Source organism: Xenopus tropicalis, chromosome 6, assembly GCF_000004195.4.
Source record: "Xenopus tropicalis strain Nigerian chromosome 6, UCB_Xtro_10.0, whole genome shotgun sequence".
NCBI lineage: Eukaryota > Metazoa > Chordata > Amphibia > Anura > Pipidae > Xenopus > Xenopus tropicalis.
In genome coordinates this window covers 89,255,207-89,270,872 of record NC_030682.2, presented here as the reverse complement: position 1 = coordinate 89,270,872, position 15,666 = coordinate 89,255,207, and the positions used below count along the sequence as shown (strand labels likewise).

At 35.6% G+C, this 15,666-nt stretch overlaps 1 protein-coding gene across 1 annotated transcript in view; it reads right to left on the bottom strand.

Annotated features, from left to right (window-relative positions):
- LOC100488932 (collagen alpha-1(XXII) chain) overlaps positions 1-15,666 on the bottom strand; it is a 42,664-nt gene that overhangs the window by 7,767 nt on the left and 19,231 nt on the right. Inside the window, exons 14-24 of the mRNA XM_004915296.4 lie at positions 13,992-14,045; positions 12,612-12,665; positions 10,943-10,996; positions 9,867-9,911; positions 6,547-6,600; positions 6,353-6,406; positions 4,487-4,540; positions 4,328-4,399; positions 4,136-4,171; positions 2,511-2,555; positions 456-488 (exon numbers count right to left, since the gene is read on the bottom strand). Coding sequence (XP_004915353.2) covers positions 456-488; positions 2,511-2,555; positions 4,136-4,171; positions 4,328-4,399; positions 4,487-4,540; positions 6,353-6,406; positions 6,547-6,600; positions 9,867-9,911; positions 10,943-10,996; positions 12,612-12,665; positions 13,992-14,045 — 555 coding nt within the window. The remainder of the gene's footprint in view (positions 1-455; positions 489-2,510; positions 2,556-4,135; positions 4,172-4,327; positions 4,400-4,486; positions 4,541-6,352; positions 6,407-6,546; positions 6,601-9,866; positions 9,912-10,942; positions 10,997-12,611; positions 12,666-13,991; positions 14,046-15,666) is intronic.

Here is a 15,666-nt window from a genome sequence, read left to right as displayed (position 1 = left end):
TTTAGACCAATTCCAGATTGTATCAGAATAGCACTCTCTACATCATACTAAACATTATTGTAAAGGTAAACAACTTCTTTAACCTGTAAGTATTGATTTATCTATTGTTACTGTATAACTTAATATAACTATAGCGCTGTTTGTATTCACACCTTGTAAAGCACTACGTACAATTGTGTTGCTTTATAAATTAATAAATACACACGTCTTTGCCTGAGGCTATTGTTTTGGGAAATTCCAGTTAAGGTTTGAAAAAATTGGTGGCTTTCAAAATTTTAAAAACTATTTCTATTTAAAAACTAAAATCTATTTCTCTCAGCTTCTAAGGTCTGGAGAGCTATCTTAGGATACTTAATAATATTTGAATTATATTAACTTTGCCTGAGGTACTGTAGGTTTTCCATTCTTACATATCAAGGTTTTTAACAAAAGAGGAACATTTTAAATTGACTCACTGATCCTTTGTCTCCAGGGTCACCAGTATCACCCTGTATGTAAAATATAATGCAAATATATTCAGCCACAGTTCATACACAGCATGATTAAAACAAGTGAATACTCAAAAAAAGTTAGCTCTATACCTTTGCTCATATTTCCTTTGCTCTAGTCTAAGGCCTACAGTTAAGTAGTCAGCTTTATGATAAATTGCTTAATGATCCAATACATATTGGCTGTGCACCATTAAATCCAGGCACATACCTGTTTGTCTCCAGGAATTCTTTCAGACAAGTACTTTAGCCAGACCAAAATTTGTACAATTATAACATTGTATGGTTGGTTTTTATTTAGCAGTTTAGCAGTTTACATAGTTTGTCACATTTAGCAGTGCAGCTAGACTGAACAACTATGGTATACTGATATAGCCTGTTCTATAGTGTTGTTAAAACAAATGGCCTCGCTACATCAAATTGACATTCTAAATGGACTTCTTCACAATCACCTATAAAAAGGCTAAATAGTAAGGCAGTAGGGTAAAAAATGGAGAAGTAATTTTTAAGAATTTCTAACAGAAAACAGAGCATGGGGCTGTCACACTGGCATTTTAATTTGTTTAGCAGAAGGGGAATTGCCCCAATTTTTCTCACCTAATTATATGACTTGCTCATGTAGATTTATAGATCTATTTATTTAAGACATTGCACTACAGAAACACCATTCAGTCTCTCTTAGAAAGAGTTCCAGCTTATAATACTCTATATTCCAGTTATTTTACTGAACTCTCAAGAGATGTTTTCACTTTGTTGTAACATTTCATATGGTATATATTTTACATTAAAAACATTAAAGTTTGTACCATTTTATATGGCACCAGTCTTGTTAATGATTCTCCTTGTACCCTAAATCCTAAGATTGCACCATTATAATGACCAAAACATTGGGAAAATGTAATTACATAGTTTAAAATCATCTTCCAAGATTCAGCCTTTTTCGGCATGATTCGGATTCAGCAGAATCCATGCTCCTGGGCGAAATGAATCCAAATCCTAAAAATCACGTGACTTTTTGTCATGTAAACAAGGAAGTAAACAAGGAAAAATGTTAACCTTTCCGTACCCTAATTAGCATATGTTAATGAAGATGTAACCCTTCTGTACCCTAATTAGCATATGCTAATTAGGATTCGGATTTGATTCGGTCAGTTTCGGGGGGTGTAGCTGAATCAAAAAAAGTGGATTTGGTGCATCCCTAACATAACATTGTGAATATCATGCTTAGTTGCACAAAACTCACGTCACCTTGAGACTTGCAACTAAGTAGAGAAGCAGCATAATAAGCAAATACCTATGCAAGCAAAGACTTATAGTATCTTTCTGTATAGGCTATATAATAAATCCCAAGAAGTTGTCCCTGCTATGATGATGTATGGCTTTATAGTGATGTGTGACAGGCTTATCAGACTCCCTTGCCTGTTAGTCAATCAAAATACCAAAATTCCAACATCGGTCATCTTTACAGGCGTTTGTATCTTCTCTAATTTGTACAAGTATTATTAGTCTACAGGTACACTAGGAGGTATGTCTCAGTGCCCAGTATGAGACCCTCTATCAGATCACCGACAATGGAAAAAAATAAAAAAGACAATAGATTTGTGTTGTTTGTCCCAAAACACTAAATAGAATTTCTTGTAATACCCTAGGCTAATTCTCCAATGCACCAATCCTGACTTAAGTCTAAAATACACTGACATTGCCCAAATACTGCATATACAGTGGACAACTAATTTACAGTATAGGTACAAAGTGGACTAAAAGTGAAAAGTCAGAAAAATTATTCTCTGGAATTTATTTTCAACCTCAAACAATTTGTAGTCCTATGACAACAATGTAACCATTACAAGAGACGCTGAAGACTTTCTTGCATTGTCATTTTTCTCCAGTATTCCAATACACTGTAAGAAGCAAATGTGCTGAAGCTAACAGGATAAAAAACAATGCCTCTGATATTGCTCATTCAAAAGTAACCAGTGAATGGTCACAATCAAATTCTCATCAAGCAAAACCAATAATTACCGTAATTCCAAGCTTTCCTTTGGATCCTTGTTTTCCCTTGTCTCCCTTAAAAGAAGCATTGCAACAAGAAAAAATAAATCATGCATACAACACTAATGTGTGCAAAAATGTATTTTTATATATGATTAATAGCACATATCTACAGTATAGCTATGATAATTATATAATTACATGTTATTATTAAAATATTATTATATTAAATGTAACCATAATTGCTACTGTAAAAATAATACTGTATTTACTTGGAAATGCTACATTGCATACAGACAATATGCAATATTACTGCCTATTTATAAATAACCAATATAATATTGTTTATACATTTTTAACTATATCCTATAAAATATTTATTCCAAATTAAAACTCACAAGCATCATTTATATTCAATTCTAGTAAATGGACATAGCACAAAGTAACATACATTGTGCAGAAAAACAAAAAATCAAGGGGAAATTCTATAAATGGTTTGGACAATTGCCATGTAGTACCATACTGAATGCCTGCCATGTTTGTGATCCAAGCAGTTCTCAATGTTTTGAGAGTAGCTAGCCAGTGTACATGGATTTTATCTGAATTATCTCTGCCCATATATAGAGGAATTACACTTTTAATGGAAATAGGTTTCACATTACCACGACACTGCACATTTTGCAGTGCTTTATCTGAAACTATACTGTAGAGAATGATTTTAAACAGCTTCCATCGAATTAATCTGATTAAATGTAAATCTGATCTGTATTGCTAAACATTGTTTAAATATTTCTGTACTTGAGGTGCCATAAACACTTGTTAATGCCCACAGGAATGGGCATTCAACAAAACAGGCTTTTCAGTTTGGTAAGGTTATTAAATAAACATAGAAACTGTACAACAGGAAGTTGCTGAAATAATGCTAAATTGTTCATAAAGATTCATAGAGATTTAGCATCTCTCAATATAAAACATATAATGATGACAAAGATTTCCCCAAATATTATTAGAAATGGAAAACCATTTTCAAAATGTAAATATAGAATTATGAAAAGAAATTAAGTTTTGAGATACTAATATCAGGTTGTTCATCTTTTAACATGCACTTTGGGTGTAGTTAAATCCATTGCAAAGGAAAGTTTTATTCTACAACAAAACGTTTTACATTCCTCGTTTCTGTATTTTCCTAATGAGTAAAATGTAGGCTTAATAAGGAAGTTCATTTATACCAGTCAAGCTTGCAGCAGTGCAGTAACCCAAGAAAATTATGAAAGGGGGTTACTGATTGTTGCACTAGGGCAAATTTGAATGGTTTGAGTAATAGAACTCATATTTAATTGTTTATTTAATACAAAATGATTTTTCTTTAAGGTCTAATATCTATTACAATCTGTTAGTTAACTCTGAGTAATGGCTATAAGTAAACAACAAAAAAACTGCTGTAATGAACTTCCTCTTCCTCCAGGTTTCATTTAACCACATCTATAAGGCTGCTTGCACTCCAAGAAGTCACCAAGAATGGCACCTTTAGTAAACTTCTCATGAATGCAACATATTTATGCCCATGGCTGAAAGACCAACCTTGATTATGGTTAATGCAGACTGAAGCAAAAGGAGGAGAAGACCAAAAGAGGAAAATTACACACTCATTTTACCTTTACTCCATCATCTCCTGTTTCTCCTTTCGAGCCCTGCACAAACAGAAAAAGACAATAGCATTGAAGAAAACGGCAAATCCCAGAAACTCCAGTGCTGATGCCAATATTATTCACTTTTACTACCAAACAGTATGATTGACGCTGGCAGTTTTAAGGAGCCATTAAGAATGCCACAGAAACAGTACGTACCTTTGGTCCTCTAAGTCCCTGAGGACCTGGCTCTCCTGGTACTCCAGCATCACCTTTAGCACCCTTGTGTCCCTATATTTGCAAATGAAGCAAATTATATTTTACTGCCATATCAAATGCATTTGTGATGTTTCCTCTGTAGTACTTCTTGTGCCATACCATCATGCCCTCAACACCTTGTGGACCCTGTGGACCTCTATCTCCTTTGTCTCCCTGCAAATTAAAAAATGGATGATTAATTGTAATGTATACAGAACAACCAATAGATATCTGAAAGAGGTGAACTTTAATTCTGATGGTTCACTGTCAATTCAGATGTATGTTGTAACCACATCTTTGTGTAGCTGTTTAGCATTCTGTAATTTAAATATGATTAACCATTTTTTTAGAATAATTTGAAAGAACAGAGGGACTTCTCCAAGCTACAAATCCATAAAATACACTAAAAGTACCTAATAGTAATGTAACATATTTGAACAAATAAAGCCAGGGTATCAAACATAAGGTTGCTCATCTTCTCCCTTGCCTCTTTCTGTCGGGGTTCCTCAAGGCTCTGTCCTGGGCCCCTTACTATTTTCTCTCTATTCCTCCTCACTTGGCAAATTAATCAATTCTTTTGGCTTTCAGTACCACCTCTATGCTGACGATACTCAGATCTATCTTTCCTCTCCTAATCTCAACCCAGAGCTTCTAACTCGCGTCTCTTCCTGCCTGTCCGCTATCTCCACTTGGATGTCCCAACGTTACCTTAAATTAAACCTCTCAAAGACTGAATTGGTTCTCTTTCCCCCATCCAACGCCCACATTGTTCCCAAGGTATCTATAAAGGTTAACAATTTTACCAACACCCCATTCTTCTTGGGGTTATCCTTGATTCTGCCCTGTCCTTCACTCCTCATATCCAGTCACTTATCAAATCATGTCACTTTTACCTAAGAAATATTTCCAACATATGATCATTTATCACCCAAGATGCTACCAAAATTTCTATTCACTCTCTTATAATATCTCGCCTGGACTACTGTAACTTCCTATTACTTGGCCTTCCCCTCCAAAGACTGTCCAGTCCATAATGAATACTGCTGCCAGGCTCATACACCTCTCCAACCGCTTCTCCTCTGCCAGTCCCTGCCGTGCCACTCTGCCAGTCCCTGCACTGGCTTCCCATACCATCCAGGATAAAATTCAAACTAATGACTCTCACATTCAAAGCAGTTCATAACTCTGCCCCACCCTACATCTCTGAACTTATCTCTAGGTACCATCCAACCCACTTGTTACACTCCTCTACTGACCTGCTCCTCAACTCCTCTCTCATTCCCTCCTCACACACTTGCATTCAAGATTTTGCAAGGGCTGCCCCCCTTCTCTGGAATTCGCTCCCACAAACTGTCAGATTTCTCCCAATCTCTCTGCCTTCAAGAGATCTCTAAAAAAGCATTTATTTAGAGCAGCTTACCCTAATCTAGTTTAAAATAACCGTGTTCAGTGTGCCGCTAAAAGCAATAACCTGTGCCACACCTCTCACAACTCTGTCACGCCCATTCCCGCACCTTGTGTCTCAACCCTTTCTCTTTGTAGATTGTAAGCTCTTTTGGGCAGGGCTCTCTTCACCTCTTGTATCGGTTATTGATGTCCAATGTATGTAACCCACTTATTGTTGGCGCTTTCTAAATAAATGTTAATAATAATAATAATAATGGACCCACAGGCCTTGTATCATGTGGTGTCTAGCTCTCCATGAACATTTCCTTTAAAAAAATGTGTTACATTTTATTTATTTATTTTCTGTTATTCATTTATGCACAGACAGTGGATTTACACTGTGCGGGAATATTTTTGTTTGCCCCACACACACTTGAAAAGCATAAACTGGGGGATAATATATTATTAATTGACTGGCAGGTCAGAGAATCCATTTTTTAAAAATGCAAGCATGTTTGCAGAAAAAAATTAATGTGATTTTAAAAAAAGGAACATAATTAAGAATATGTTTCCTTTTTGTTAAAAATGGCAAATAAGTACCTTTAGTCCAATAACTCCCATTTCTCCTTCTCTTCCTGGAACTCCAATCTTTCCCTGTAAATATCATGCAATATCATACATATATAGAAATAAAACAGTATGTTCACCAAATATTTTAACAACTAATATAACAAATGTGTAGAATGGGAAAAATGTGGACTCCTAAAAAGAGTAATACTTTCAAATGAACTTACATCCTTCCCATGTCTACCGGGCCTTCCTGCAACCCCAGATAATCCCTTAGTGCCCTGCAGAAATAAGAGTCAGATATTATTACCAGTATATGACATGACATGATGTTATCACTCTCATATTTATCTTTACTAAAAAATATTCTTACTTAACAGGATTAAATAGACTAGGGGGCTGATTTACTTACCCACGAACGGGTCGAATGGAGTCCGATTGCGTTTTTTTCGTAATGATCGGTATTTTGAGATTTTTTCGTATGTTTTGCGATTTTTTCGGATTCTTTACGAATTTTTCGTTACCAATGCGATTTTTGCGTAAAAACGCGAGTTTTCCTATCCATTACGAAAGTTGCGTAAAAAGTTGCGCATTTTTCGTAGCGTTAAAACTTACGCGAAAAGTTGCGCATTTTTCGTAGCGTTAAAACTTAACGCTATGAAAAATGCGCAACTTATCGTGTAAGTTTTAACGCTACGAAAAATGCGCAACTTTTTACGCAACTTTCGTAATGGATACGAAAAACTCGCGTTTTTACGCAAAAATCGTATTGGTAACGAAAAATTCGTACAGAATCCGAAAAAATCGCAAAACATACGAAAAAGTCGCAAAATGTTCATTTTCAAGTCGGAACTTTTCCAATTCGGGTCGGATTCGTGGGTTAGTAAATCAGCCCCTAGATGTAGATTAGGTGACATTTTATCAATTAATATATAAATATATTTTTGCAGCTCATATGCTGATATCTCAGGCATGACATTAACTCTTCATAATATAGACTATAGAAGGAACCTGTTGTACATTATAGGTGGAAGATGACAGACAGAGAGGAATGAATAAAATAGTGCTGTTAGAGAGTATCTGTGAATATGGGTCCATTTGGGTTATCAACAAATGTACTGTAAAGATGGCTTTCTTTGCAGAAGTCTTTTACTATTGTTTGGTATTAAAATATCTATAAATCTGTTGTCTACACAAAACCCTACCCAGTCTCTTCCTACCCAGTGTTCTGTGGAATGGTAAATAATCTATATACTTAGGATGTTGGTCAGCAATCCCTTTATGTAAAGAGCATGCCTGGAATTAGTTTGCACTTTTAAACATTTTGCCTAAGTGAAAACTATTTATAAATCTATGCAGGCCATTTGAATTTACTGGTGTCCATTTAAGTAGAAGCAGGAGACAATCGCTCCAGTACAGGGAACATGTCTTATTTCAGGATAGAGAAGACAATATGGCATCCTGTATCTTATAATGCTTTCATGTGAAAACAAATTTAAAATAAGTAATGTATTTTCTGCCATAGATAAATGAGGCATGCCCAAGTATGCACAACAAATTGGAATGTGTAGGAATTTATTTTCTTCATTCTGATCCTTGAAGTATTTTAGAATATATGGCAAGGAAAAATGAAGGATTTGCCCACCCTGACTAAGAAAGTTAGCATTCCATATATCAGCATCACGCAATAGTAAGCTAATAGGATTTACACAATTCAAGAAACTTTAGATAAAAGGCCCCATCTACACCCGATATATATATATATATGCCCTTAACAACTTTGAAGCCTCTGTAGAATATGATCTTCTGTCCGTTTAATGCTCAGATCTTGAAAGCTACAGTGAAAGGAAGCATTATAGTTTTGGCCTTATCCATACTCACATATTTCCAAAAGATTAGATTCTTTCAAGGAACTCCCACTGTCAATAAATCCCTACTTATAACAATCATTTAAAATAACATATATAAAAATGTATGGGCGTCATCTGGGCCAAAACCCATTCACACAAAGATTCTTTCCAGCCCAACAATTACTCTGAATACTTTCTTTTTTAAAGTTGTTTCAGTTTAGAAAGAAGTCTTGTCTGCATTTGGCTAAGAACCTGTGAACACTCAATGAGAGAACAAGAATATACAGGAACTTTGTAATTCCTAAAAAAAAAAAATAAAATGTCAGCAGTTTCAAAAACAGCACTGACAAGATGGATTGTGTTTATCATCAAAAAATCTTGAAAGCTAATTCCAAAGGAAATAAGAGCATTGTGGGCATTGCCACTTCATAAAAGTGTCAGTTCAGGAAATTAGGAAAGCTATAGGCTGGTCTTTCTCACAGCATGAATGCCTTTATACAGTCCATGGAAACTTATTAGTAGAATCTTAGTGACATAACAAAATACTTTGCAAATATCTGTAGTGGCTCATCGTACAATTTTTTGCAAATACACTAATATTTAACAGAAATATAAACTAGCAAGTTAGGTGATCTGTGGCCCCATGACTGCAGACATAAAAAGGATACTACAAAATCTTGTGCTGTTGCATGCTGTTGTGTGATGTTGCATGACAAGATCAGATAAAATCTGACCCACAAAAACTGGTCAAAATCTCCCATGGAGTTTAACCCTACGGGTGTATTGTCAGCCTACAGATAAGCACAGGCTGACAATACGCCAGTACACTTAAAAAATCTTCATGTTGTGGCTGCACCCAGAAGCAATATCCACCAACCTACACAAGACTTGGCATTTGCTGGCAGATATTGGCTGTATATGCCTGCACCTGGGGGTATTCAATGCTTCTGGGTGCATGCCCATGTGACCTTACCCTAAAAGGCAGATTTACTAAAACTCTAATGGGCTTATTTATTAATTTTGGAGTTTGTGAATTTGAATTTCTTTTTCTAAATTGAATAAACTTGCATATCGAATGTTTACGTATTTATTGATAAGGAAGACTCATTGGAATACAAAACTCAAATACCTCAAAAAGCACAAAAAACTTGAACAAACGAACTTTGAAAATATGGCTTGACTTTGCCTACGACTATTGACTTCGATAGAAACTCGCAAGCTTTTAAAGTGAATCTTTACATTTGAATTTTCAGGTTTTTCGCATAAATGCCAGAAATTTGAGTTTTTGAAACTCGAATAATTTGAATACGAGTTTTTTTAGTGCAAAAACCCAAACTGATAAATCTCCCCCCTAACATTTTTCATTTTTAATTATTTTATCTTAAAATTTGAACAAACTTCTTTCCACAAATGTCTTTCATTTAATAAACAGTCTGAACTGAAAAAATCTGTGTGGGGAAAAGTTGCAGAAACGTCACGAAAAATACAAATTTTCTGAGTTGTCGCATGAAAACTGTGACTTTTGCACAATAAGCCATCATCAAAAATCTGAAACCTCAAGTTCGGAAACAAAAGAAGGATCCTCCAGGGAAGGGACATCTGCCACATGAGTATTTAACTGAAAACTGAGATGTTTCTGCAGACCTACAAACTTGATTTTTATAATACTTTCATACAGTAATGTTAAATATCCTTACCTTTAATCCTTGTTCTCCTTGATCTCCTGTAATTCCAGGGTACCCCTGAAATGACAAACCAACATTTCATATGCAAGATAGTTGTTTTTTCCACTTTAGTTGCACTATGTAAATTGGTAGCACATAGCAGGCAATACTGTTTCTTTCACATATTTTAAATGTTTCCCATTTTCTAAAGGATGTTATATTTTCCCTTTCTATTTCCAAGAAATTATTCCAAATATTAATTACTGACATCTACAGTAGGCACAGAAACAGCAAAACAACTTTGCTATGTCATATACACACACAAAATACGCAATATAGGCTTTTACTACATTTTAATTTATGATAGCAATAATAATCATTAACAAATCACAGATATAGCTAGACCAAATGCATCAACTAAAACACAGTGTAGGGGGATGATATAAACTAAGCTCTAAATTTGAATTGGGGTGATGGAGCCCTCAAGTAAAGGCGTGCCCACACCCCCACCACTTCCCCTTCTGTCCCCCCCCCACCGTGCAGGGGGGGAGGGCCAGGAAATCAGTGGTAGGGGAAAGAGTAGGGTCGGACTGGGCCACCGGGGCCCAGACCCGATCCCCGCAGGGCCCTCCACCGATCCGGTCTCCCTTCCCTTACGTGCTGCAGGTAAATTCCATTTATGCACGCTCGGGGGAGGGGGGTGGACGGGTGAGGGTGACACTCGGGGAGGTGTGTGAAGGCCGCGACGGGGGCCATTTGGGGGGGACAGCGGTCCCTGATGCAGAAGCCCTGTTGGGCCCTGCACCTCCAAGTTCAACCCTGGGTAAGAGATTCCAGACTAGGGGTTGGCAACAGACGTACCTACATAGCACCCCCTTACTGTTGTGCCCTAGGCAGGTGCCTTTTCTGCCTACTCCTGTTCCCAGCCCTGCCCCCAAGTAAGTGATGGAGAGGCTGGAGGTGGGGAGGAGATAATCATTGGTAATAGAAGAAACAATTTATGTGTAAAAACAAAGCATTTCTTTAATAAAATAAGACATATACTGCATCTGTGCCAAGCTGTCAGTATCACCTGTAGTACAGTATATAGCACATAATAGCTTAATTACCGTGTATCCAGCATCCCCTCTGCTTCCTGTAAATCCTGGGGTACCACCATCACCCTGTTATCATTTGAATTCAAAAAATAAATTATAAATATATATAATTATAAAATACATTATTATTTTCATTTGTACATCTTTGTAATCTTGGGAGCTGGGGTTTTCAGGATAAGGGATCATTCGCTAATGTGCCATACCATACAGCTACTAGATATATAAATACAAATGGCTCTAAGGATCGTGTTTTCATTAATATTCGTTTAGTCTTGCTTACTTAACATCAAATACAAGGCTGAATAGAGAAAATAACAGTCAGGTGTAAATGAGTTTGCTCAAACAGGTATTGTCTTAATTTGGAGGTTTCTGAACATTAAGTCTCTGGATAACAGATCCCATACACACAAATGTGTGAAAATGCTAATATTTGTACAAAATGATAACTTTTCCCACCCATCATTATCTTGCTCTAATCAAGAATGCTAAAAACATTGTGGTCAAGTTTATGACCTTACACATAACCACAGAATCTTGGAAAGTAGAAATCACGATTTCGCGATTTTGCGCAATGTATTAATAAAAAAAAACAGAAAGAATACAAATTTAAATCATACCAGCTAAAATCTGTTGATCTGTTGCAAAAATGTGACAAATTTGATTGTTCAAATAGCTTGAAAATGCATGAAAACTTAAATTCTTAACTTATCCTGTGATTTTTGTCCCACAACTTTGTAATTTACCTGTCTGGATATTTCATAAAAAACTTCCAAAAACTTCCAAAAATCACAGGGAAATTATCTATGGACATTAGTTACAATTAGACATGGTTTTTTTTGCAGCCATGATTATTAATAAATGTGACTTTAAATGTTGAAAAGATAGAATCTACATAAACTGCATAGTTAACGAGAATTTACTATAGAGACATGTACTATAGTACACAGATGTGCCAACATATTTTATCATCTACTCTACAATTAAGAGCCTACTATCACACAGGAGCAATATACAGTATATAATCTTTCACATAAGAGCAGAATACAGATGTTCTTTTTATAAATCTTTTCATAAACTGCAGTAGAAATAACATCTGGACTTCGTCTCACAAAACTGTATGAAAATTGGAGAGCATTTTCTTCATCCCCTTTTAAGACTTGCAATTTGAGGATATAAAACGCTAGTTGTGAGGGTTTCTGTGCATCAGTTTCTGGCAGTGTGAGTGGGAGGAATGTTATGATCAGGTGGGGGAATCATCTAAACCAATGCTGCTTTTCTCTTGTTTTGTCTGGGTGAGGGCAGCAGGTCACACATTAAATCATCCAAGTCAGCTTAGGCTTTTTTTCCTAGAAATTCTTAAAATATCTGCCCTCAGATCTTAAACGATGTGATTATTGGCCATCTCAAGCTAGTTTGGCTCATTTGGCCTTCTCGATTCCACAGTGCTACAGAAAGCATGTCTGTTCAAGAAGCTGGCATTTGTAAATTTCAGTCCAAGGTTCGTTAATATATTTCAAAGACATCTTTTTTTGTGTCCTGGAAATTTACATTCTTATTTGGCTATCACTTAATGTTCCTAGATTTTCCAAAAACTGTCAGAAAGAGATGTGTGCCCAAGAACAACTATTTATACGTTATGCCATAAATAAATATATAAAGGTATAATATAATGCCAATTTACCCTTTGCCCTTCGGGTCCCTGAGGTCCTTCCTTTCCTTGTGGACCTCTTGATCCCTGTAAAATGGTAGAAAATGATAATATTAATAAACATTGCAATGTTACATTTGAATTAAAAGAAGTGGTTGTTTTATCACATAAAAATAATAGTAAGAACAAGCCATCAGAAGAAAATGTTTCCCCATGAATATTTATATATGTATATAATGTAAAAATAATGTAAACATTTTTCCTCGAAGTGCTTCTTACTTAAAAATAATAGGTTGCAAATATAAAACTGATTTTGAAAAGACAACAAAGCTTTATTCTGAACTATCTTTAATGGATATTCCCTTAAGCATAACAGGAGAAGCCAAGGCATGTTTACTGTGTAGGATATTCAACATGTACATCTTCTCTCAGCACGGGCAGCCAGGTTGCCTTATGATAAACAATAAAACATTACATAGGTATGCAATAGAAAGGCATTCCTATAAGTGTGTCCCCTAGTATTCGTTGAACCCTGAAGGAATTAACCTACCCATACATGATGTATATTTTCCTGGAATATATATATATATATTACGGTAACTGGCAGATCTTCTGACAGTCCCACTGTGTTTAAGAATGTAGGAGAAGATGCCCCTGCAAGGAATGTACTACTGCAAGGCAGGTTGTCAGATGGCACATATGAGCTTAGGTAGACGGGCTGAATGATCTGTCATTCCTTGTGACTTGTCTGTAGTTTGCTAGTACAGTAAAGCAGTATGTATATGATGTGAATTAGTTATGTAGGTGTTTACCATGGTATGTATCCTTTGCAATATAAAGTGTTTAAAATTAAGTTTAATGTGCTGTTGCCTATTTTGCAGGGATATTGTCACTATGTAGAGATGCTACCTGATGTGATAAAAAAATGTATGTACTGTTAATGTGAAATGTTATTATATATATATATATATATATATATATATATATATATAATTATATTATATGCTAATGCACCCTACTGGACAGTATATGGTGCATATGCAGTTGAGAAAGTAAAGAGTAGCTACAGCTCCTCATTTCCTGCTGTTCAAGTTGTTTGGGCAGAAGTTTAAATGATGGAAAAATATGTAGGCCCCTTGTACAGTACCCATCTAATCAGGCATTGTATATGTACAGTATGTATATGTATATTTCTGGAATTCTGTGGTAACATCATGGTACCTACAGTAGGTTGTGCAGTAACATGTTGATATGAACATGTAATGATGTCCATTCATTGCCCTTATATACATCCTGTTGTATATTTTGGAATCCCCTGTTCATTACTGTTTAGAATGAACTATAATGCTAATAACCATTCAAACAACTCATATAAGTAATAACTCTGAATATGTATAGACTCTTGTTGCATACCTTTTCACCAAGAGATCCCCTAATGCCATCACTTCCTAGTTTTCCAACAGCACCCTGTAATGAGGGAAAAAATAACACATTTGCAAGTTGTCTGCCTTAAATTGCATTTTTAATTGTCACTGTAGGTATCTGTGTGAAATTAACTAGCTATTAAATATAACCAACTCCTCTTAAACAGTGATGCGTGGGCCAACCCAAAACCCGTGGGTTTTGTGCCCACCCTTCCACCTCCAGCAGTGTCTATTTATAGCAGAGTAGCTGCCCCGCCCCTCTGTGACATCAGAGGCGGGTTGGGTTGGCGTAGGTATATAAATGGATGCAGCTCAGCAGGCCAGGTCACGTGCAATTTTTTTTCCAACCACACATCACTAGGATATATGTGAAAAGCACACAAAATCATAATGAGATGGAATTATTTTTAATAATATTTATTGCAAAGTGTAAAATTCTGGTGTAAATGTATAAAAAAAAGTAATGTAAAAACTAGCATAGATTGCCTCTCCTTTTTATTCATCATTTTATGCTACTTTTCAAGCTAGATATTTTCTTTCTATTTAACTGCAATGGGATACCCTAGGTGTAGATTTGTGTAGGCTATTGGTGTAATTGTATGGGTTTGCATGGCATAAACAACCACAAACTTATAAATACTGTATACAATTTAAGAATTACAATTACGAAGCACAGAGGCAGTTCACTAGTAACAAATACAACAAGGCACACATCTGCACTATGCTGCAGCATGCAACTCTTCATTTAATAATTACACTATGGAAGGAATAACAATTGGTTCAGGTACCACTTTAGATTTATATTTTAAAATGAAATAGGGATGCACCGAATCCACTTTTTGGATTTGCCCGAACCCCAAATCCTTTGTAAAAGATTTGGGCAAATACTGAACCGAATCCAAAGTTAAATATGCGCACGCAACGAAAATTTTTCACCTTCTGTGTTTACGTGACAAGAAGGATTCAGATTTAGTTCGGCCAGCAGCATGTATTCGTCCAAATCTGAATCCTGATGAAAAAGGTAGAATCTTGGCTGAATTCCGAACTGAATGCTAGATTCAGTGCATCCCTAATTTGAAACACTTGCAGGAATACTGCTATCACATATTAACCTGCTTTTATTATAATACCATTTACATTGGTAATAGCAGTCTGGTGCATGTAAGGTTTGATTTCTTATATTAATATAGTTAATATTAGTTTTTAAGTTCAATATATACGTTTGCTTTGCCTCAGTTCATTGTTAAATCAACCACAGCCAAGAATTCCATTTAGCAATGGTGCAATCCATTTAAATAAAGTCATTGATCCTTAGTCTTTTGGGGAATATGGCTTTGATCCAAAATCTCTAGCTATAATCCCTGCCATAAAGTTCTGTCACTCAAAAAGTTTTTCCTCTCACATTATTATCAGTCTTTAGTAGAAAGTCTAGTTCAGAACCAAAGAGCTTTCTTATTTAATTATAATTTCAAAAGAATATGTATATGTCAGCAATTTAGAATTTAACTAATGATGCTGTACAAGTAACAGCAGCAAGAGCAAAATTCCTGCAAGACAGAGAAAGAACAAGTCATTTAATATCTAATTATTCAGCATCTTTGTTCCTTTGTAGTTATTTCAAACATTAAGGGGTCCAGCATTGTGATCCGTAGCACTTTAAAAAT